General features: G+C 35.2%; 5 protein-coding genes across 7 annotated transcripts; 2 read left to right on the top strand and 3 right to left on the bottom strand.

The window, feature by feature from the left end:
- Window positions 1-1,260: 1,260 nt before the first annotated feature.
- LOC101212084 (transmembrane 9 superfamily member 8) lies at window positions 1,261-4,856 on the top strand. Its single transcript, XM_004145449.3, has 7 exons — window positions 1,261-1,471; window positions 2,172-2,336; window positions 2,427-2,536; window positions 2,630-2,738; window positions 2,829-2,941; window positions 3,036-3,189; window positions 3,382-4,856. Exons 1-7 carry the CDS (start codon window positions 1,352-1,354, stop codon window positions 4,537-4,539), a joined length of 1,929 nt encoding a protein of 642 aa, XP_004145497.1. The 5' UTR covers window positions 1,261-1,351; the 3' UTR covers window positions 4,540-4,856.
- A 176-nt stretch (window positions 4,857-5,032) lies between these two features.
- Window positions 5,033-5,938, bottom strand: LOC101212329. Its single transcript, XM_004145450.3, has one exon. The coding sequence runs from the start codon at window positions 5,593-5,595 to the stop codon at window positions 5,293-5,295; it is 303 nt and encodes a 100-aa protein (XP_004145498.1). The 5' UTR covers window positions 5,596-5,938; the 3' UTR covers window positions 5,033-5,292.
- Window positions 5,939-7,007: 1,069 nt separating this feature from the next.
- LOC101211841 (nuclear nucleic acid-binding protein C1D) lies at window positions 7,008-9,390 on the bottom strand. The gene is made up of 6 exons (XM_004145448.3): window positions 8,919-9,390; window positions 8,748-8,803; window positions 8,575-8,629; window positions 8,370-8,450; window positions 8,024-8,277; window positions 7,008-7,438 (listed from the first exon to the last, which is right to left on the bottom strand). Exons 1-5 carry the CDS (start codon window positions 9,124-9,126, stop codon window positions 8,042-8,044), a joined length of 636 nt encoding a protein of 211 aa, XP_004145496.1. The 5' UTR covers window positions 9,127-9,390; the 3' UTR covers window positions 7,008-7,438; window positions 8,024-8,041.
- A 1,210-nt stretch (window positions 9,391-10,600) lies between these two features.
- LOC101213052 (pentatricopeptide repeat-containing protein At4g31850, chloroplastic) lies at window positions 10,601-14,921 on the top strand. The gene is made up of 2 exons (XM_004145534.3): window positions 10,601-10,789; window positions 10,886-14,921. Exon 2 carries the CDS (start codon window positions 11,100-11,102, stop codon window positions 14,439-14,441), a length of 3,342 nt encoding a protein of 1,113 aa, XP_004145582.3. The 5' UTR covers window positions 10,601-10,789; window positions 10,886-11,099; the 3' UTR covers window positions 14,442-14,921.
- Window positions 14,922-15,080: 159 nt separating this feature from the next.
- On the bottom strand, window positions 15,081-22,987 carry LOC101211604 (probable protein phosphatase 2C 60). Of its 3 annotated transcripts, none has more exons than XM_004145447.3 (11): window positions 22,720-22,987; window positions 21,728-21,850; window positions 21,543-21,606; window positions 20,904-21,012; window positions 19,708-19,861; window positions 18,687-18,812; window positions 18,228-18,351; window positions 17,266-17,342; window positions 16,764-16,816; window positions 16,441-16,495; window positions 15,081-15,580 (listed from the first exon to the last, which is right to left on the bottom strand). In XM_004145447.3, the coding sequence occupies exons 2-11, from the start codon at window positions 21,842-21,844 to the stop codon at window positions 15,365-15,367; spliced, it is 1,095 nt and encodes a 364-aa protein (XP_004145495.1). In that variant the 5' UTR covers window positions 21,845-21,850; window positions 22,720-22,987; the 3' UTR covers window positions 15,081-15,364. The 3 variants fall into 3 exon arrangements, with proteins under 3 accessions (XP_004145495.1, XP_011654223.1, XP_011654224.1); XM_011655921.2 differs by lacking the exon at window positions 22,720-22,987 and adding an exon at window positions 22,414-22,548; XM_011655922.2 differs by lacking the exon at window positions 22,720-22,987 and adding an exon at window positions 22,136-22,284.
- Between the last annotated feature and the right edge of the window lie 1,364 nt (window positions 22,988-24,351).

Raw genomic sequence — 24,351 nt, 5'->3', positions numbered from 1 at the left:
TGTTTTCGTTTTATGTTTCTTGTGATTGTTCTGATTTTTAGACACAATAATTGATTTTGTTGAATCCTACTAAAAATAGAAACAAAACACATGAAATAAAATGTTACCAAAATAATACTTATAATCACACATGTTTCAAGTTTTCAAACAATTTATGTCTCAACTAAATTATATACCGCAATAATACCGAGCGTAGCAGCAGTTGAATTCAAAATATTTGCATATATAGAAATATTTTTAAAATCAAGTTTTTGATTATTGTTTAACATAATAATACTTAAGCTATATCTTTTGAAAATAAAACAAGCAGAAGAGGCTATTTGGAAAAAATAATATTTATGACTATAATAACGACATCTTATTACAATAAATACTATTTAAAAGTCTCTAATTAGCTACAACACTGTTTCAAAACTCTCAATTTGTTATAGTATTTACTACTATTTTTACTATTTGACACATTGTTTTGCTACAATGTTTACTCTTTTCTTGTTAAACTAAAATAGTATATATATCAAACACATTTAATAACCGAAATTAAAATAATTTACACCCCAAATAAAATTTTTTTTTAATCAAACTATAACAACTAACCCATTCATTGTCTCTAATCACTTCCTAAAAGTCCAATGACTACAACAATGTATTAGAGTATTAAAGATTGAACATATCAACCAAACAATAACAATAATAAAATTTCAAACATCAAATAAAATCGAGGCAAAAGAGAAAAAAATATTTAATCGAAAATGCAAGACTTAGAATTTGAAAATTCAAAAGAAATATAAAACTTGAGAAGCAACCTACGCTTTAAGCCATAAAGAAAAGTGTAATTCCAAAGGTTATTGCACATGTTTGCTACATTATTTTTTACTTTCTTTTTTCTTCAATAAGTTTATTAACGAATGTTTATATATTTCTAATGAAGTGTTACATTTTAGGTCATTAGTTGGAGAAATTAAGAAACAAATTACGCAATCTCCACATCAGAAATTCAATGCATTTAAAATCACAACAAATTTCAATTAAAGAAAATGAAAAAGACCAAAGGGAAAAATTGTACGGACAAGATTAATTCATATGATGACGTGGCAAGATCAGGAAGGTGCTGGTAAAACGTCGCCGTAACAATCACGGAAGGGTGAGGAGGTAATAATCTGGTGTACTGCCACTATCTGATTGTTTATGCACTCATTTCTTTTTTTTTTTTTTTTTTTTTAGCTTTTCAATTTCTCCCATATGTACAGACACAAATAACAGGCGAAAGAAATTAAATCCTTCTCTCTCGGATCTATACTGCCTTCATTTCTTCTCCCTCCCTTCTTCTCTCCCCTTTCTTCTGTCCTTTGCTATGGCGACAACGAGATCTTCATCGATTCGGAACTTCTTCGTCGCTGCTATTCTCTTGTTTCTGATTCATGGGGTTAGCTCTTTTTACCTTCCTGGTGTTGCCCCTGAGGACTTCGAGAAGGTTAGTTTTTCTTAATACGTTTGTTTGAGATTTGCTTGTGTTGGTTCTTTGCGTTGTTGTGGATTTTTTGGGTTGGTCAGTGAAATTACTGCTTGATCCGTGTTGTATTGTTGGATCTGTGGTCGTTGTTTGGGAGCTGCTGGAATTACGCAGGTAGTTTGTGTGTGGCGGAATCCGGATCTGGAAATCTCGTTTGTCGTTTTTGTTGTTGTTTATGGTTTTTGAATCGTTGTAGATTCACTCGAATCTTGAGCGGGGTTGTTTGTGGGGAAGTTTTTAGTGCATCGTACCAATTTGTAAGTGTTATGTAATGTAGAACATTTACGTTAGCTAATTTGAGGGCGCTTACTCCTAGATTCAACCGTTGTTTTGGAAGAAAGGTATGAATCGTAGGGAACACGGAGTATTCCGAGTGGTTAGTTATTTCGTTGTTTACTTGTTTTATCTAGGGGTTGGTTTAAGTCAGCTGGGACTATCGGTTCTAGATGTTCTTTAAACGGATGAAGATATCGTGTTTCCACTCTCATTCTACATGTCGTATATAAGAATGTATTATATATTGTTGTTGGATTTTGCTATTGTTTTCCTTGTGTTATAAATTATACCAGAATTATGTTGAATTTTGTTCGATCCAGTAGAATGTGCCCACTGGATTTCAGATCTAAGAAATTCTTGTGGTACTTTTCACGTTTGGATGCAGGGAGATGAATTAAAAGTGAAAGTAAACAAATTGACTTCAACAAAGACTCAGCTTCCTTACTCGTATTATTCGCTCCCATTTTGCCGTCCAGAAAAGATATTGGATAGTGCAGAGAATCTGGGTGAAGTTCTTCGTGGTGACCGAATTGAAAACTCCCCCTATGTGGTGAGTTAAGATTTGCTATAACATGGGAAATTTCCTTTCTGCTTAGGGCAGTTAAGTTCTTGACCTTGTTGGATTTAAAACCTCTTGCAGTTTAAAATGCGGGAGCCTCAGATGTGTGGTATTGTTGGCCGGATTAAACTCGACGCTAAAGATGCAAAGGAGTTCAAAGAGAAGATCAATGATGAATATCGGGTCAACATGTACGACATTTATCTTAGGGGAAGAAAATCATATTATTGTTTTGTTGTTGTTTATTGACGTCTTTTTGACATCTTGAATCTGCCATGTTATAGGATCCTGGACAACCTTCCCCTGGTTTTCCCAATTCAAAGGCAGGACCAGGAATCGCCTGTTGTTTACCAAATGGGTTATCATGTTGGGCTTAAAGGCCAATATACTGCGGCAAGTTCTTTACTTTTGTCTTCAGCAAATTGATGTTATGTTTATATTTACAGAAACTTGAAGCTCAGCTATTTTTCTGATTTGTAACAGAGCAAAGATGAGAAGTACTTCATCCACAATCATCTAGCATTTACAGTCAGGTATCACAAAGACGTGCAAACTGATTCTGCTAGAATCGTAGGATTTGAAGTCAAACCATTCAGGTTATCACTCTACTCATTTGATTTGATGATCAAGCATCTGATTTTTCAAGGTCAATAATGCAACTTGCTAACGGGTTTCTTGTTTTGGGTTCAGCGTCAAGCATGAATACGAAGGGAACTGGAATGATAAGAATACTCGTCTTACAACTTGCGACCCCCATGCTAAACACACGGTTGTTAATTCCAACTCTCCTCAGGAGGTCGATGATGGAAGGGAAATCGTATTTACCTATGATGTCGAATTTCAGGTGCGTTCACAGCTCTACAAGTGATATTATATTCTTTATTAACAGCTATCTTCTGCTAGGGAAAGAATATCCATTTCGTTTGTATTCTGTTCATCTATAGAATGTTGAGGATATTCATGCTATAAACTCACTCTGTCATGAACTCTCATGCCTTGATTGATTTACTTACGGGCCACATTTTGTTTCCTCCAGGAGAGTGGAGTGAAGTGGGCTTCTAGATGGGATGCGTATCTTTTGATGAGTGATGATCAAATCCATTGGTTCTCAATCGTCAATTCATTGATGATAGTTCTTTTCCTCTCCGGCATGGTTGCAATGATTATGCTCCGCACACTATACCGTGATATTTCGAAGTACAACGAACTTGAAACCCTGGAAGAAGCTCAGGAAGAGACCGGGTGGAAGCTTGTCCATGGTGATGTTTTCAGGGCTCCTAAGAATTCAGATCTGTTGTGTGTGTACGTTGGAACGGGAGTTCAGTTCTTGGGAATGGTTGTTGTAACAATGATGTTCGCCATCCTTGGGTTCCTCTCGCCTTCAAACAGAGGTGGACTTATGACCGCCATGCTCTTGCTCTGGGTCTTCATGGGTCTTTTTGCTGGTTTTGCCGCCGCTCGTCTCTACAAAATGTTCAAGGGTACAGAATGGAAGAAGGTTGCCCTGAAGACTGCCGTCATGTTCCCCGCCACCATATTTGCTATATTCTTTGTTCTAAATGCTCTGATTTGGGGACAGAAATCGTCTGGGGCTGTTCCTTTTGGAACAATGTTTGCTCTCGTCTTTTTATGGTTTGGAATCTCAGTTCCCCTTGTCTTTGTGGGCAGCTATGTAGGGTTCAAGAAGCCAGCCATTGAAGATCCAGTGAAGACAAACAAAATCCCCAGGCAAATCCCAGAGCAAGCTTGGTATATGCACCCAGCTTTCTCAGTTCTCATTGGAGGAATCCTCCCGTTCGGAGCCGTTTTCATTGAACTCTTCTTCATCCTTACCTCAATTTGGCTGAACCAATTCTATTACATTTTTGGTTTCCTCTTCTTGGTTTTCATTATCCTCCTCATCACTTGCGCTGAAATCACCATAGTCCTCTGCTACTTCCAGTTGTGCAGCGAAGATTACTTATGGTGGTGGAGATCTTACTTAACTTCAGGCTCATCTGCTCTTTATCTCTTCCTCTATTCCACCTTCTACTTCTTCACAAAGCTCGAAATCACGAAGCTCGTATCTGGGGTATTGTACTTTGGATATATGTCGATTGTGTCATACGCATTCTTTGTTCTCACTGGTACCATTGGCTTCTACGCTTGCTTTTGGTTCACAAGGCTCATCTACTCATCAGTGAAAATCGATTAATGAAGTATAAGCAGATAATCATCGTTGTTGTCGTCGACCATTATTTTGCTCCATTTACTTTTGCAGGATACCGAAATTATATTCTTGTAAGATTTTGAAATTGAAGTATTACTATGATGCTTTCAGATGTAGCCTGTTGTACTCAATTTTGAATGATGACAATCCTGTTGCAATAGCCAACATCATTTGTTCTCAGGGCTTCTGTTATTACCTTCAAATTGACAAAGGTTTTTCAATCTTTTGAAAGAAAACTCGTGTAGATCTTTTTTTTCCCCTCTTTTTCAGATTCTTATATAGAACGAATAAATTTTTATCAATAGAGAAGCTCATTTCCCCCCTTTTTTGATATTGAAACCATCTTCTTCATGCTTTGTCTTTGTACTTTTTAAATTCGTATTGAGGAAAACAGGTGGATGATCTGAAGCAAAAGCACAAAAGGAAAAAGTAGGAAGTTGCAAAAACCACCCTATTTTATGGGTAATGGTTGCTATTATAGCCTTAAACTAAACTTATATTATGCCCTTAAACTAAACATATAGTATTCTGAAAATTGGAAATTTGAAATGCCCTAAAAATTGAACATCTACACTCGTATTACTGTCAAATTTGGGAATCTAAAGCTCAATTTTTATCATTTGGGTTCAATTCCAATTTCCAATTATTTTAACACAGGTAGAAGTTTGAGAGCCCAATTTTTCACAAAGAAGGCTACATGAAAGAAAGAAACACACCCACCAGCAGCAGCAATGGAGGCTACTTCCTGGGCTTGGTTTCTTCAGGTTCAGCAACATTGGTAGCGACCTTGGCAACATCTTTCGCAGAGGCTTCAGGCTTTTTCAAGGTATATAAGGTAAGATATCCGATGGTTCCGACGATAAGGAGGCCAGCAACGGTCATGGTGGTGTAGCTGTAGGGGAGACTCCGCCGCTGGTGCAGGACTGTGCCTGGGTGGTGCCCTGGAGGCCTCTTGGAAGCTTCAACTCCTGCTGCTTTTACATCCTCAGGCTTCATTTTGTGCGTATCTGCATTTTTCCTCCACTCCTCATTGCTTCCCATCTCTATATCTCTCTCTACGATTTTCAGGTGCAGTAAGTAGTAGAGTTCGTTGAAAATTTTGTGCTTTTTAGGTGTTGGAATTTTGAAATGGCCTTTTGTGGGGCAAAGGAGATTGTTGGAGAGGTGGAATTTAAACACGTATACAACTGCATGGCAAATATGTATCACAGGTGTTGCATATAACTATTCCCACGTTATCAGATCCTTTAAGTTTTACGTTTGTAGATTTCTAGTTCTGTTTCTTGTGTTATATCTATCTCATCTAAACAGGGGTGAAAGATTAGATCTTCTATATCTGTAATTGTTTTGTTGAGTGAAAAACAAACCATCTTTTAAATTTAGAAAAAAAGTATAGAGTCAGACTTAAACTCGAATCTAAAGTGGTTGGATGGTGCTACTAAAATTGGTATTATTTTAAATATAAAATATATATAACATAAAATTCAGAACACGCTTGAGTCTTGAGTCTTTCTAAACGTATATACTAAATCTGCGAGTCTAAATTATGTAAATTTTAAATACTGTTTTCTTATGTATTATTCAAAATTTTAAATTGTTATACAGAAAATCATGAAAGTGAAATGCAGCAATATTTTTGTCGTTTTGTAGAGAAAACAGCAAATATACCTATTAGAATTACAAATATAACAAAATCTGTCATTCATAAATTCTATAATTTCTATTAGAATTACAAATATAACAAAATCTGTCATTCATAAATTCTATAATTTTTATAAAATGTTACACCCAATGGCTACTCATTGTCTACTTACAACAAACGATCTTTCCTATCCTGTTCAGACCCCCTTTTTGGATTTTGTATTCCTACTCACTAAAGTGGTAAGTTGTCTTTCTCTAGTTTTTAATAAAGCAAAATTGGAAGATAATATAGAAGTTAAAAGCCAATCACGAACTACACATTAACTTTTTTTTCGTCAAATTCATCTCATTTCTTTTAAGGTCGTTGGTGGAATATGATCCGAACCAAATTATCTATTATGTTCATGTCGTTTTTCCAACTTATTTGACTTGTTTAGAAACTAATAACTTCTACAATTAAAGAACTTCTCTAGTTAAAGACAAGGCTACAAATCTTGAAAATCTAAACATGGATAAGCATAAAAGATAAAAAATAAAAACCGAGTCAATCAATCGAACCAGAGTTGGTTAGTCGGAGAACTAGAGGAGTCGATTGAAGCCAACTGAACTCCTTGGTAATCAAGATTTAAAGAGTTGACCAACTGAACTCCTTGGTAATCAAGATTGGTTCAAAATTTACCAAACAGCCATGATTGATTCAGTAACAATTTAGTTGAAAAACCAACCCGACAGATGATTACCCCTAAGTCTGATCTAATCGTATCAGTTTAGAAAATAAATGGAAAGCTGCAACACTTCTTAGCCTGCTTCGATAGCGGTATCAAAATGAACATACTATTATTAGTTTATGGCAAAAAGGGCTAATTCGAGTATCAAGAGGATGACTGATATACAGACCCAAAAAACACTAGAAAGTCAGCTACCGAAGTAGGCTACTTTACATGTAAAAAGCACAGACTCCTTTGATCAAGATCATGTATTGTTCATATGATCACACTATTAAGAAAACAAAAAACGATTTAATGTCCTAATAGTAACTTATGATGGGATTGAAACTCCAAAATGCACACATATATATAAAGACTTCTAAACAGAGTGAAGGAAAAACGATTTAATGTCCTAAGGAGAAACTAGGAGAAGGGGAAAAAAGGGAAAAACAGACGTCCAAATCCAACTTCAAAATGGACCAATTCTTCGAGAGTTGGGATAATTAAGGGCACAAGAGAGTCTGGTTTTCATACTCCTGAAAGATGTAAAGGTGAGGAATTGTTAAAACATAGAGGAATACATGGCAAGTAAATGTGAATATATGAAGGGAAGTATTAGATTTGTTTGCATGGAATGAATAAAAATAATTTTATTTTAGTTGATGGCATTCGGTTTGCTGAGGGAAGGGGAGGCAGTTCAACTATTCAACTGAAGAAAAACTATATTCATTGCAATTGAAACTTCGCTAAAATATTGCTTAGAGGGTGTTTGGATTGTGGGTTAAGTGTTTATAAAAGTGTTTTAAAGGTTTTAAGCACTAAGAAAGCTAATCTAGACAAGCGTTGGACTAAACCATGATAAAAAGAACGTGATATACATACATATCACGATGTAAAACACATCAAAGACGTCCATAAAAAGACTACAATTCTAAATTTCAAACTCAATTCTATTAAGCTAAGCAAGCTAACGACAATCAGAGGTACAAGAATGAGCAATAGAACTAAAAGGAAAATTTTATTAAGAAAATCAAAATTCATTCCATCAACAAGCATATGGAAAAGCTTGCATTTATCAAAGGAGGACAGCAAAATTAGAAATAAATGTGATAAGTAGATACCAAAGTGAAATCCAGGATTCAATCCTCCTGCAGGGCATCATCATCTAAAGCATCCCCACACAATGGACCCTGCAAACCTCCATTACAATCACCAAGAAGCTCACGCGCTGCTTTCTCAAGAAATTCCTTAGCAGCAGTTTGAACAGATTGTTTTTCAGAAGACTGATACTTCCTCTTCTTCTGTACGTTCCTCTCTAATTGCTTCATTTTTTGCCCCTTTCCTCTACTGATATCCCTCATACTCAGCTTTTGCTCTGAAAAATATTGAAATATTTACTTCATCAAAGGGAATCAGACACAGAAACCCCCCCTCCCCAAAATAAAAAAGCAAACAAATTCAACCAACCTTGAGTTAGATCAGGCAGAGAATGTTCAATAAAGCGAGTAGCTGCTTGATAGTTCAAGGTAGTAGAACGCTTCAATGGCGCTTCATGAAGAAATTCAAATGCAAGTTATCAATCTAGCATTAAAGGAAGCAAAAAAAAAAAAAAATGAAAAAAACAAGGAAACGATGGTGAAATAAACTCAAAAAAATTAGAAGTCAAACATACCTTTACTCAAGCCTATGAACCGTTCTAGTTTGTCTTGATACAAGCTTAATCTCTCCTACATGCATAACAAAAAATAAGAACGAACATTTGAATAATAACAAGAGAATAACATGATAACCCATGTGAGAAAATTTCAGCTTTAATCACCAGATACAAGGTATGAGAATAATTACAAGCTCTGATTTGATAGGATGATCATCAAGATGAACTCCGCTACACCTCAACTTCACTGCAAATTACCAAAAACAAACAAAAACTTCACCTCAATAATACAGAATAAACAACAACAACAACAACAACAAATTAATAATAAAGAACTATTCGTAATAAAAAAAAAAAATTACATGCGAAGAGAGTGGTAGTGACTCTAGCAAGCAAAAGCATAGACTGAGCCCGTTGGAGAGGCTGCATTTGAGCAAGGACGTCAGGCTCGGCGATAGACAAGAAGGAAATAAGGTGAGTTTGGACTTGTTCTACATTGTCCAATGTCGTCTTCACTGAATCCATCACTTTCTCCGGCACAACAGCGAAATCTCGAACACCTCCCTCCATATTTGACCCCAATTTTGAACTCCGTCTCTATCAGGGGGACAAAGAGATAGCGAAGATACGAGATTCAAATCCTTAGAATGATATGGTGACGGCGGAGAGAAGCTCAGACCGTGGTGGTTGATAATCGTAGAGGGGAAAACGGACGGTTAGGGCTTTTGGGTTCGAACTAGAGAAGTTTACGGCGGCAGTTTGGGCCGATGTTCTTCCGATCTCAGTGTGTGGAGTTTTTTTTGCTTCCTTTAATTATGAAGCTATTTAATTATCAAAACCCCAATTAGCCCTTCGTTTGCCCTTCAAAAAAATTCGAATCCGAAAAATAATTTTAAATTAGCATTTTGCTTAAACAAGAAATAATTTTTATTTGAAAAACAATAAAAACAAAAGTAGAACCCTTATAAAATATTTTTCTTTCTAATGTCGTGAAGTTCAAATAGAGTCTAATATCATATTTTTTGAGTTTTTTCAAAGGAAAATTTACCTAAACAGAAAAAAAAAATGAAAATTATTTACATACTATTTATGCTAAAAGAAATTATTAAAAACAAAAATTAATTATAAATTCTCTATTAACAGTAAACATTGGATCTATTTTATCGTTTCTTACAATTTCTCTTATTTTCTTTTTTACTTTTTCTTTTATTTTCCTCCAATATTTACTAGTTGCTGTTTTTACTATTTAATATTGTTTTAATAAATTGACACCTAAATTTATTACTATTAATTTTTTATACATTGTTTATTATTTTCTTTACATATTAAAATAATTTAAATTTTACCTCTAATCCAAACTACAATAATTTATACTCAAACACAAATTCTTATAACCTAACACTATATAGCCTTAAAATTCTTATAACCTAACACTATATAGCCTTAAAAGTATAATAACTCACCCCAACCAAAAGTTCTTTAAAAGGTTGAATGGTAAATGGAATACAATATTTGTAAAAAGCCCTAACTCATTGAAAAATATCCATAAACTTACTATTTGTTCGCAAATACCTATATACTCTCAAAATTTCCGGATCTTAACTTTCGCAAACATTTCAAGAGTAATTTGTAATAGAAATTTTTTAAAAATAAATTTACATCTAATCTTCGTTATTACTTTTTAAAATTGGAGAAGGATAAAAGAAAACAAGTATACTGTTAGTTACTATTAAATTAATAATAACATTTGGAGCAAGAAATGAATTATTGTATTTATATATTACTACATAGTTTGTGTTTTAGATGTTGAGGAATATATAATGTCTATTTGAGATGTAAAGTATTTTAATTTGAAAAAAAAGTAATTAAAGTTGTAAATATTATTGGAAAGAATAGAAAAAACCATAAACTAAAATAATAAAAAAAAATTGTTGATAGTAAATATTGTAACCATCTTGGATGAAATTGAAATGGTAAACTAATGATACGAAAATTGAAATCAAAATCCAAATTTAAGAAATAGCAGTCAACACCAATACAAGAAAAAAAGGCATATTTGTTTTCCAAAAGAGAGAGATCAAAATGAAAAAATCGGTCTCCATATCTTGGTAGCAGACTTACAGCCGCACAAGCAAAGTTCGCTTCCCACTCTTTGATCACCATTGCCATTGTTGGACTCTCCAAGCTTCTTCACTCATTTTCTTTCTCTTCTTCTCTCGTCTCACTCTCTACTGTAATCTTTGCAATCTACTTTTTACCTCAATGTTTCCATTTCGAAGTCTTTCGTCATGATGAAAGCGCTAAAACCAGAGGAATTTTTTTATCTCAGGAAACCATCGAGCCTTGGTCCTCCAACTTTTCTCTGAATTCTATCGGAACTCAGCTCCTAACTGGCTGGAAAATGCTATTCCGAAGGATTTGAGGTAATATAAGTTTAATTAACTTACTTGGTTAGCTTCGTGAAGAGTGAGAATCATCATCCGATGGCGAACTGAATTTGCCAAACCAAACTTATCGTTCATGCTATTGATAAAAGTGTTCTGATGTCACTTGTAATTGTTACATCTTTGAGTATGTTCGGCACCTGTTGCAATGGTGCTTTTAGTGAATGTCAGGTATATGTTTCGAGCTGTAATAGATCATCTAGAGGATTGATATGGGAAAGTTTGGGGGATTTTCAAACTGCGACTTTGTCTATGGTGAATTGGAAGAAGCACAGGAAGAAGCGGAAGGATTTTTGCCGGCTTGCGTTGCAAAATCCGGAGCAAGTGATGGTGGTGAAAGGAAAGACGGAAATCCGAGTGTCCGAAGATGAAGTTCTTGGGGTTTTGAAATCGATGACAGATCCTATACGTGCTCTTTCTTACTTTTACTCTATATCTGAGTTTCCTACTGTTCTGCATACCACAGAGACGTGCAATTTCATGCTTGAATTCTTAAGAGTACATGACAAGGTCGAGGATATGGCTGCTGTTTTTGAATTCATGCAGAAGAAAATTATTAGGAGAGATTTGGATACTTACTTGACTATCTTTAAAGCTCTTTCCATCAGAGGTGGGCTTCGGCAGATGACGACTGTGCTAAATAAGATGAGAAAAGCTGGATTTGTCTTGAATGCATATTCATACAATGGATTGATCCATTTGCTGATTCAATCAGGATTCTGTGGTGAGGCCTTGGAAGTTTACAGAAGAATGGTTTCAGAAGGGCTTAAGCCTAGCCTGAAGACATATTCAGCACTTATGGTTGCGTTGGGAAAGAAGAGGGACTCGGAGATGGTAATGGTTCTGTTGAAAGAGATGGAAGATTTAGGATTGAGGCCAAATGTTTACACATTCACAATATGCATAAGAGTACTAGGGAGGGCTGGGAAAATTGACGAGGCATATGAGATATTTAGAAGAATGGATGATGAAGGTTGTGGACCTGACCTTGTTACTTATACAGTCCTCATTGATGCTCTTTGTAATGCAGGACAGTTGGAAAATGCTAAGGAGTTGTTTGTGAAGATGAAAGCTAATGGCCACAAACCTGATCAAGTTATCTACATTACTCTGTTGGACAAGTTCAACGATTTTGGAGACTTGGACACATTTAAAGAATTTTGGAGTCAGATGGAAGCGGATGGGTATATGCCTGATGTAGTTACCTTCACTATTCTTGTTGATGTGTTATGCAAAGCCAGAGACTTTGATGAAGCATTTGCTACCTTTGATGTCATGAGAAAGCAAGGTATCTTGCCAAATCTTCATACTTATAACACACTTATTTGTGGACTGTTGAGGGCAGGTAGAATTGAGGATGCACTAAAGCTTTTAGATACTATGGAATCCGTAGGTGTTCAACCTACTGCTTATACGTACATTACTTTTATTGACTATTTTGGAAAATCTGGAGAAACTGGCAAAGCTGTTGAAACCTTTGAGAAGATGAAAGCTAAAGGAATTGTTCCAAATATTGTAGCGTGCAATGCATCGTTGTACAGCCTTGCTGAAATGGGGAGGTTAAGAGAAGCAAAAACCATGTTCAATGGGCTTAGAGAGAATGGTTTAGCTCCAGATTCAGTGACCTATAACATGATGATGAAGTGCTATAGCAAAGTAGGACAAGTAGATGAGGCTGTGAATTTGCTTTCTGAGATGATAAGAAATGGATGTGAACCTGATGTGATTGTGGTTAACTCTTTGATTGATTCACTTTACAAGGCTGGACGAGTTGATGAAGCATGGCAAATGTTTGACAGAATGAAGGACATGAAGCTTTCTCCAACAGTTGTGACCTATAATACGTTACTCTCTGGATTAGGGAAAGAGGGTCGAGTCCAGAAAGCCATTGAATTATTTGAAAGTATGATTGAAAAAAAGTGTTCTCCGAATACGATATCTTTTAACACGCTCCTGGATTGCTTTTGCAAAAATGATGAGGTCGAATTGGCTTTAAAAATGTTTTCTAAAATGACTGTAATGGACTGTAAACCTGATGTCTTGACCTACAACACTGTTATTTATGGCTTGATCAAAGAAAACAAAGTAAATCATGCATTCTGGTTCTTCCACCAGCTGAAGAAATCGATGCACCCTGATCATGTCACAATATGTACCCTTCTTCCTGGCCTCGTGAAGTGTGGGCAGATAGGGGATGCTATATCGATTGCAAGGGATTTTATGTATCAAGTCCGTTTTCGTGTAAATAGATCTTTCTGGGAAGATTTAATGGGAGGTACATTAGTTGAAGCTGAGATGGACAAGGCTATTATATTTGCTGAAGAATTGGTATTGAATGGGATCTGTAGGGAAGACTCGTTCTTAATACCTCTAGTTAGAGTTTTGTGTAAGCATAAGAGAGAACTTTATGCTTATCAAATATTTGACAAATTTACAAAGAAATTGGGAATCAGTCCAACGTTGGCATCGTATAATTGTTTGATAGGTGAGCTTCTTGAAGTCCATTACACCGAAAAGGCCTGGGATCTTTTTAAGGATATGAAGAACGTTGGTTGTGCTCCCGATGCTTTTACCTTCAACATGCTACTTGCCGTTCATGGAAAGTCTGGGAAAATCACTGAACTCTTTGAACTGTACAAAGAGATGATTTCAAGGAGATGCAAGCCAGACGCCATAACTTACAACATTGTCATCTCCAGTCTTGCAAAATCTAATAACTTGGATAAGGCTTTAGATTTTTTCTATGATCTTGTTAGTAGTGATTTCCGCCCCACTCCTCGCACTTATGGCCCTTTGATAGACGGACTAGCAAAAGTGGGGCGCTTAGAGGAAGCAATGCGGCTTTTTGAAGAGATGTCAGACTATGGATGCAAGCCAAACTGTGCAATATTCAACATTTTGATAAATGGATATGGGAAAATAGGTGACACAGAAACCGCTTGTCAGTTGTTTAAAAGGATGGTGAATGAGGGTATAAGGCCAGACTTGAAATCATACACCATTCTTGTAGATTGCCTCTGCCTTGCTGGAAGAGTTGATGAAGCTTTATACTATTTCAATGAACTGAAATCAACCGGTCTTGATCCTGACTTTATCGCTTATAATCGTATAATAAACGGTCTTGGAAAATCGCAAAGAATGGAGGAAGCTCTCGCCTTATACAATGAAATGCGAAACAGAGGCATTGTTCCTGACCTGTACACTTATAATTCATTGATGCTTAATCTTGGGCTCGCTGGAATGGTGGAACAAGCCAAGAGAATGTATGAAGAGCTCCAACTTGCTGGTTTAGAACCTGACGTCTTCACTTATAATGCTCTCATTCGAGGGTACAGCTTGTCGGAGAACCCCGAGCACGCTTATACAGTTTATAAGAACATGATGGTCGACGGCTGCAACCCCAACATTGGTACGTACGCCCAGCTCCCTAATCAATCTTGAAGTATCAATGCATACTATTGAGAGCACACGCTGTACATATTTGAAATAGGATCTTTCAGATTTAGGAATACAAGTGGTCACACATATCTGTTTTCTTGCTCATCTTGTTGGTTGCTGCAAAGTCGGGCTTTTTAGAGCAGACCTTGACAAGAGACCATTGAAGACATTACAAAGACATGAGCTGTAGCACACATATATATAGTAACATCATTTGTACAAACTGTAGAAATTTCTGTCCATTGTATTGGTTTATACAAATCTTTCCTCACGGAAGCTAAAGTTGAAGAAGAAAATGTCCAATTAGTGGAAATCAATAGTGGCAAAGGCAAACGCAACATAACACGATCAATGAGTGGATTTAGGTTGAGGAACAAAAGAAGAGTTGCAATGAACATTACAAAATTCGATAGCCATTTACATTTAGAATTTGACCAATGTTTACCTAACGAAGATAAAAATATGAAGAAATTACTTGGAAAACAGGTACAGTCTTCGAAAACCAAATGTTTGTCAAATGAAGTCTAAAGGCTCCATGAAATCTCTAGTTTAACAATCACTCAAAAGTGCGTGAAGCTAGGAGCAACAGCTACGAGCATGAAAGGATAAACACAAACATTTAACCCAAAGAAAGAATCTTCAAACAGAGAAGGCAATCAGAATGGGAAATTTCATTTTAATGGAGGCTTTATCATTCAAGAGTCTTAGAGAGCTAGCTGGTTTTACAGAAAACTGTACATAATTAAAGTAGTTGACCTCATTCTACACTCAAGCACTAGAAGAGGAAAAAAGGGAACCCCAACTAAGACATCTATGGTTACAAATCCCAGAATCCATATTTTATAGCAAATGGGAAGAAGTACGAGTAATCTACTCCCTTTAGAAAGAAATCACAACAGAAATAACCATTTGTGAGGTCAAAGTCACTAGCTAAACTCATCTTTTTGTACTGATTCTGTACTGTCTGGACCGGCACGGGCGGCGACGGGTGAAGTTCCATCACCCAGCGAGGAATTTGATTGAATATCTTTCTTAAACTGCACCAAAATCATGGTCATGTTATCACATCCCTCGCCAATAGCTGTGGAAGGTGCCAAACATGTATCAAGTACTCTCTCAACAACCACAGAGAGTTTACTTTCCTGCATAGTTTATTGCATTTATCAATTTATCAGAAGGAAGAGAGAACAGGGAGAAGATCATATCTATACTTTTGTAATCCATGAAAATGAGCTGTAAGTAAGATTTATTGAAATCCAAAAAATGCTATGCCAATGGATGAATGATGTATGTGGTTAGATAAATATCAATAAAAGATGCCATTTTCCAACTAGATCAACTGTCATAAGCTTGTAAAATGACTTTGAAGTCAGAAGTTCAACAATTCTCTTCCACCTCACATATAGTCAATAATGATAATAATAAATAAAAGAAACCATTTTGGTCTATAGAATATCCCCCAGTTCAAATATTAAATTTTGGCCCTCTCCTTCCAATAAATTTTTAAAAATATGCTTGTTAATTTATGGTTGATATTTCCACAAAAAATGAAAAAAAAAAAAAAAAAAAAGTCTCTATTAGCATTTTTTTTTAAAATTAACCTAAAGATTTATTGATAGTACACTATTCTGGCATAAAATTACGGTTATTGTTTGACCAATTTTGAAAAGAAAATAACTCACATAGCACTAAAGATCTATTGGAAGTAAAAAGGTTAAATTTAAGATTTATGAAAACAAGTACATGAAATCCATAAAGGAACAAAATGGTATTTTATTCGGAAGAAAAAAACCCCCAAGGAACGGGGACATCCTCAAGATCTTTGTTCAAGCTTCTAGACCAAGAATGTCACTAATTTAAAACTTTAGTAGTTAATTGAAGGGGTCAAAGTCTTCTCAAGAGTCAGTTAGGGAGGGACGATAGACAATTATTAAAAAAGTATCGATACAGCTAACCAACAACAAAACCTAATCATTGTTGAACAATAAAATATGTTACTTACTGATTTTAGCTGTTCATGTATAAAATCTACCAGTTGCTGGTTAGACATGCAATCCCTGTTAGAAATTCATAAGAATGCATATTAGCATACAATTTCAAGATTACTTCAATAAAATTAATTTCGGTACGTTGTTCAAACTAAAAGAAACGATTAGCACAATCATGCTAAAAGAAAGCAATTATTTTGGTAAGGAACTGAGCTTTCATGGAGGAAAAAAACAAGCCTACAAGGCTAAATGGAATACCAATACTGTTGTATTAAGAAAACTGTGGAAATGATACATATAAGAAATAGCAAGACAAAGATAAACCATAAATACATACCATATACCATCACAAGCTATCACAATAAACTCATCATCGTCGCAAAGCTCAACCTAATTCCCAAAAAAGGAAAAGAAAAAAGTGTCATTAAAATTGTAGACCTATTTGAAGAAGTAAAGAGCTCGAATCAATTAATCATTGAAAAAAGTTGGAAGCGTCATTTTAGCCAGTCCTTGAGAATTTTGAAAAGGAAAAAGATAGAAGAATTTTCATGGGAGAGAAAGAGAAGAGGATGAGGTGAGATCTAGCAATGACCTCTTCCATTTCCCATGCCAAAGCATTTTGTACGAATTATGGGTTGAATGACCCTCTTCAAACTTATTGATACAAATGACTCTAATTAGCCAAAAATAGAAGAAAGAAATCATTTCATACCGACAAATTTGATTGAGAAAAAGAGTATCCACAATTTATAAGCCCGTTGTCAAAGAAGTAGATAGAGAGTGATGTTTACATAAGTAATGGAAATATGAATTGGAAAGACAGCAGGTAGAATACGTACAGTGGTCACGTCAGGATTGGCAGTAATAATTTGCTTTTCGGCAGTTAAATATTTATTCTGCTTAAATTCCATGTCACCTGCAGCAGTGGAAAGAAGAGATTAGAATATGGAATCTTTAGGTATTGGCCGAGTGAAAAATTCACCTCCACAAAATTTACAGTTGCTCAGTTTAATTAGTAATCTTTTCCTCATTCAGTTCATTCCTTCAAGATTCAAGAGACCAGAGAAGGACATTGGTTTTCACCCTTCTTCCACGTCTAACAACTTTCGTTGAGTGTATCAAGACTCAAATTACAAAAGCTACAAGTACAAACTACTGCCATTTGAGTTACAGCAAAGTTACCTAGGAAGTAAATAGGATGATGGTAGAACCATGCAATTGGACACAAAACAAAGGATAAAATATCGTTTTCAGTCCTGTATGTACCTAAGGGCATGAGACACCGGGTTCAAATCCCCCCACCCCAAGTTGTACTAGAAAAGAAAATCGTTCTTCGGTCCCAATACTTTATAACTACTTGTTTTATTTTAGTTGGTCTCAATACTTCAAAACTTGTCCTATCTTAATTCGTTCAATGTTAAATGTCAAAATTATCTTAAAAGTATTCTCTATAGTTATTTTGAAGGTAGTTTATTTCCTTTTCAAGAAAATACAGCAAGTTGCCTAGCCGGAAAGAGGTTGTTTTTTAGCAAAAATTAACCATAAACTAATTTTGGGGTTAACTATTCAAACTATGTAGACGTTTTTTGAGTTTAATAACATGGAGGATGGGGATTGGAGCCTTTGACCTCTTGGTTGTGTCAATTGAATTAATTCGTGTTGGCATTTGAAAGCGCAAGATTAAAATGACATTTAACATAGAACAAATTATATTAAAGAAACACACTGACCCCAATCAAATAAAAATACTGTTCTAGGGCCAGATCAGAGTAAGAGATTTGCTTTCCAGATTTTCACATACCAATAGCTCTGGCAAGGTTCAAGCTACCATTGACTCGTCCAGCGTGAATAAAACCACCAGCTTTCAGAATTCTATCCTTCTCAGCCTCAAGATCAGGTTTGTGATCTCTAGAGAGACTGTGGGCCTATACAAGAGTGTCATCAGAAATTATTTTTAGAATCAATTTTGCTTACTGACTTGTTAAATTGTTTACAATGGCTATTTATTGAAACCATTCTTCAAACTAAATTTGTATAATAATTTAAGAAATAGTTACACACTACCAACTAATACAAATAGTTACATACAATCGACAGTGAAATTCCATTTCTTATTTTAACTATTTTAAAGCATGGCTGCCAAACAGTTCCCAAGTCATTACTCTCACTTATTGGCACCCAAAATTAGCATATATCGTTTTGCTTTTGAGTAGCAGTGTGAAAAAGAATCATGCTTAAGACTTGCAAGCTAAAAATATACCTGGCCCTTTCTTGATAGCACACAGCGAGAATCACCAGCATTTGCAACAACAAGTTTGCTATTTCTAATAATTGCAACACAAGCAGTACACCCAGAAGTTGGGCCAGAAAAATCAGAGTGCGGACCCTGCCAACATTATTAAATTTGAATTTAAAATACTTAACTGATAAAAGTAAAATGACAATAGAAAGCAGTGGTGAAAAATGTTGCAGCTGAAATGATTTACAACATATTCCATATCTGTTCCACTGTTCAAAGGTAAGAAGATCATTACATCTTCACTTATGATAGAGACCAGGACACAAAGAAATTTAGAAAAATAGGGTTTTTACTTTATGGGGGTATTTTATATCATGGTTACTTGCATGTGTATCCATTATCCTAAACTTTTAAACATAGTGTGTTTTGGACTTTACTTTATCCATAATTTTAAATTTCGATCTCCTATACATCCATCAATAGGTAACTATTGAGATGTGCTGGTAAATGTTAGAGATTAATAGAAAATCTCTCACTTGCCTTGATTTTTTAAAATGGGAACCTGAGTTTTTATTGAGAAAAATGAACAAAATAAAATCAATGCCTTAATTTTTCAAAAATTGAGTGTCATCTTCTTATCCTTGTTCCATATTTGTGTGTGTTTTTATTTTTTATTTTATAGAAACAACTTTCATCGAGTAAAAATGGAAGAAAACAAGGGCATACGAAAAAACCAGCTCACGAAAAGATCCCAACTACACGAAGGGGCTCCAACTAAGTAAAATATTGCCAATGAAATAGTTACAAAAAGCTTCGAAACTGAAGCCCATGGAGACACATGGAACCTCACTAAGGACCGAATCTTGTAAGGATCCTTGTCTCTACCTCTAAATACCCTATCATTCCTCTCCCCCCAAAGATCCCAAATAACAGCACAGACCTAGCAAACCACAAAAAACAGCTGCTCTCTAAAAAGCAGATGGATGTATGGGAAATCGAAATTTAAAATGTTTAAACAGTAAGTTAAATTTCTGTTTCATACCTCCTCAAAAGCCCAATCATCAGCTATGTCATTTGCATCACTGCTTTTTGGCGACCAGATAAAACCTTCTATCATGCCAGTGAACTTATTCAATCTATCTCCCAAAACAGCTAATTCTCTCCAACCTCTTTGTCCACGCATCATTTCATCCATTCTGCCAGAATTAGTTATTGGTTGGAAACTCAAAAAAGTTAGACAATAAGGTGTTTAAGGGTGATAGAACGATAGACCAATGTTATGGGATAACAAAATGTGGCTTTCTTAAATTTGTATTGTTTATTTGTACTTTTATTATTTATAAGAAAAGACCAACTTTTATTGAGCATTAAAAAAAAACAAAGCCACATTCCAATCAAGCAGAATAAGACCTAACGAATGGTCACAGAAAGAGTTTCTCAATGATGCCCATAGAGAAACATGGAATCTCAAAAGGGCCAAACATCAAAAGATCCCAATCAACCCCTTTGAAACTTGCATTGTTTCTCTCCCAAAGAAACAACCTAGCTTGCCATAAAAAGTAATGCCAAACTGACCAAAGCATAACTGCAACTCCAAAGTAAATGATTTAGGCCTTCCTCCACCTCCAACAAAGAATGCTATAGACCAACCAAGGAAGGCATCTTCCTCAAGTAGTATATTTTTCAACAACCAATGTGTCTCATAGTTGGTGCTGTCTCATATAAACCTAAGGATAATTGGATTGCTCGTGTGCAATCTAATTCCGTAAACTCCACCAAGGAATCCTGATTTTCTATTCATGCAACAAAAATTCATAAAAGTTCTCAATGAAAGCTTGGTTCTCTCCATATATTATAAAATAAAAATAAAAGGAAAGATAAAAAGAATTGGGCAAGTAGGAGACACAACATAACCAACCTGGGGATTCAAACTCAGAAAGAAAGTTGAGGAAAAAGGATTTCTCTAGTCGGAATGAAGGAGTAAAAAAACAAGTGAAGAAAGGGAGATAATTAGAAAAACAAAGATGAAGGTCTTCTTAAGAGTACTCCTCGTTGAGAAATGGAAAAATCAAAGGATCATGAAAACTTCTTATCTCCTTCCACTCCTTAAAAGAACCACCTACTTCTTACAATCCATAGAAACAGCATCCTGATCCACTCGACAAGCCCAAACACCCAACAATTTGAGAAATGGCATTAACACTGACTCTGACTCATAGCCCAATGGTGAGAAATAACCTGAAGAATGCTCTCTGCACAGAAGCTCCTATATCTCCAGCCGCACAAGTTTCATTTTTCTTCACTTGCTGATGTAGGTACTTTGCACAGAACTTCGCAACCACCTTACCTGAATAGTTGAACATATTACATAGACAACCATATCAAGTTTAAATTATTCAGAATCGTTACAAAAAGCAATTGCCATGTAAAGTAGATGTAATCATTTGAAGCTCTCCCCATTGATTAATAAAAAAAAGTCCCAAACTGAACCTCAAATTTACTTAATTTTAAATGTCAGTAGTAATTTGCTTAATAAAATCACGTTTGTCGCTAACTCCTAAATTGGATTTCTTTTGGATAGTCCCTCTCAAATAGCTATTTAATTCCAGTAGATGTACAATATGAATAAAAATAGATTTTCCCAATGCTATTAAGTTACAATAAAAGCTCAAGCAGTATTTTCATTTTTTATGTCAATTGTCAAATACTCCGTGGGGAATTTTCGAAAAAGAAAAAAAGTTATGATCATGACAGAATATTTTCTCCAGTCATTACTCATAATTGTAGTAGCTAAGAATTGAACTAGCCAATAACTTTAAACCCCCACATTAAAAAGAAACCATTATACGAGCACGAGACAGAGACATGCATTCTTACCTCCATGGCCATCATAAACACCAAAGAAGGAAGTGCTGGCATCCAGATCAGGAACTGCAGCATGCTACAAAACATTGAATAGAAGCATATCAACGCAACAGAAAAAATTGAAAAGAAGAAATTTAATTGAGCTCTTATCGATCAGATAGAGACTAGACAGAACAGCCATTGGATTAATTACTTACAGCATCTTCCATTGTGGCACGCCATCCTTGCATGGATGATAGTCCATATCTAAGTCGTCGATTCTCACCGTCTTCAGAGGACTTCTCAGTTTTGGGATTGCTAAGGTATATACCCATTTCAATCTGACATTAAACAGAACAGAGAAGAGGTCAAGAAATATAACGCTTAGAATCCACAAAGGAAGGGAAGAACATGTGACACATAATTTCAGAGAGTGTAGGAGAAGAGCGTATAAACATAACTCTAAAACCAACAACAACAAAAAAAATGTGAGCAATTCTCAAATCTATGAGCTCATTTCCCGATCAATCTAATAGACCCACTTGCCAGTATATAACAAAGAGAATCCTATTGGTTATGCAAGACAAAAAATATTTATTAAAGGGGAAGAAATTGTGAGATAGGACCTCTAATCAACTACTGTTTGTCCACTTGCAGGGTTACATCGGCATCAAACATAAAATCAACGAGCAAAACAGCTTCGAAGTTAAATATAAAATTGTCATCAAATTACATAACCAAAGCTACCAACAGTATATAAAAAGGTGTGAAAATGGAATAGAAGAACATCTACTGTTCAGGATCCCACAGTTCAGTTGGATATGATAATGGGAAAATGAGATCCAAATTTCCATTGGAATTTGGATCAACAATGGAAAAAGGGAATTCCAAAATCAATACATACCCAGTGATCCTGACAGCTGAATGCCTAGAATTAAGACTAAGACACAAAATACTCAAGATATGTTATTGAAAACCAGCATCAGGAATGAATAGAAATAAGAATCTGAAAACGGGAAAAGTGAAAAGTGAAAATTCTGTCTGCAATCCCAATACTGCAGTACATACTATTAAAAGTAGAAAATATTCCAAATTCCAGGCAAGCGAGAAAAGTGATACGAAAGCAAGCTTTTTTTTTTCAGAAATCTATGAAAATCCACGTGAAATCTCGAAAAAAGTCAGCAATAGAATGAGGAAAAAAGGAACAAACCACGAGAGAGACCAATCGCAAGAGAAACACAAACAGCGATGGTAGAAAAGTGAGTATAATCTTCTGAAACGGAAACCAAAATTGAAAAAAGCAAGCTCCACTGCAGCAATGGTATAAATATACAGTCGTTTTCTAGTCTTCGCCTGTGTCTTTTTACGATTCTTGGTAAAATCGATTAAAAAAATTTCACTTTCTTGTTCAACCATGAGGCTAATGTCAGTATCAATCAATCGGTCAAATTTCTCTCCCGTTTTCATACTTTTTCTCTTTGTCGTTCTTTCTCATGGCCAGCCCACAACTACAAAACCACCATGAAAAAGTACTCGATTAACTGTAGCACACGGTTCCAACTGGACGCGAGGGTTCGGCTATGGCGGCGAGCCATGGCTTTGACCGTCGATCGATGAAGCGAATGGCTCTTTGCGCGCCGAACAGAGCTTGTAAGCGCGGGCATTTCTTGATTTACTTCCATTCATTAGTACATTATAACTAATCAAATACTTAAGTTTAAATTAAATGTAGTTAAATCTGTTTAGAAATTACTTAAAAAAAGCTCTACGGTGGGACCCACCTACTTTCTCCAACCACACCTTGCCACGTTTCAATCTTTCTTTTTAATAAAAATTAGATGCACTCAAGTATAGTTATCTTGTAATTATACTTTAGTTTAATTTGTTAGTGTTTTTCTCTGTCTGTTTGTCGTAAATAATTTTTTGTTCTACTTTTAGAAGAAAAAAACCCTCTTTAAATATAATTTAAAATTTTCAGGGAAATGACGGACATGAGAATAAAACTATTTACAGAATATGAGAATAAAACAATTTACAAAATATAGAGAAAAAATATGTTTAGATATAGTGGACGAATGAATTTTGTTGCACGAGATAAAAATTTCAAGAATGCTTTTAGTTTTTAAAGCGAGTTAAAAAGATATTTGCCCTTGATTTTTAAGCTTTTAAAGTTTTATTTAGAAAATCCTAAAATAATATGAGATCGAATATCGAGCTCACCAAATTAAAGATGATAAGTCGAAGATAAAGAGGAATTTGATCGATTCAATTTAGAAAAATCCAATTGGACAACATTTTTTGAAATTTAAAGAATTTAAATCGATCGATTGACGACCATATTTGTACTACATCATGGTTGACCTCAGTTTGATCATTTATTAAGTCGACTATACTCAATTTCAGTCAATTTCAACCAACTGACACTCACCCTTGGTAAAATAGGCCGTGAACATTTACAAGTTTCAAAAAGACAATTGAACTAAAAAAAATTACTAACATGGTCTTATAATTATTCTGTTTATATTTAATTATTCTCAACGTCAGTCGTATCTCTTCAGAAATATTTCCCCCTAAATAATTGGCAACAAAACGGTTCAACCTCTTCAAGACTATAAACAAATTATAGATTGTTTGATTTAAAAAAATAATGATAAAACGTGTAAGCATCCATTGAATTTTAAAATTCCAGTTTAGAACGTCCATGGCAACTCCTTGTGCTAAATCTACAAAATGATTGAACAGAATATATTAGAGAAGATTATTGTATTAAGAGATTAGCAGATCTGTACTTAATTAACAATCAAATCTTGTGTATCAATTATCATATATTCATATCATACTA

This window comes from Cucumis sativus, chromosome 4, assembly GCF_000004075.3.
Source record: "Cucumis sativus cultivar 9930 chromosome 4, Cucumber_9930_V3, whole genome shotgun sequence".
In the NCBI taxonomy this organism is placed as follows: domain Eukaryota; kingdom Viridiplantae; phylum Streptophyta; class Magnoliopsida; order Cucurbitales; family Cucurbitaceae; genus Cucumis; species Cucumis sativus.
This window is presented reverse-complemented; position numbering and strand designations above follow the sequence as displayed.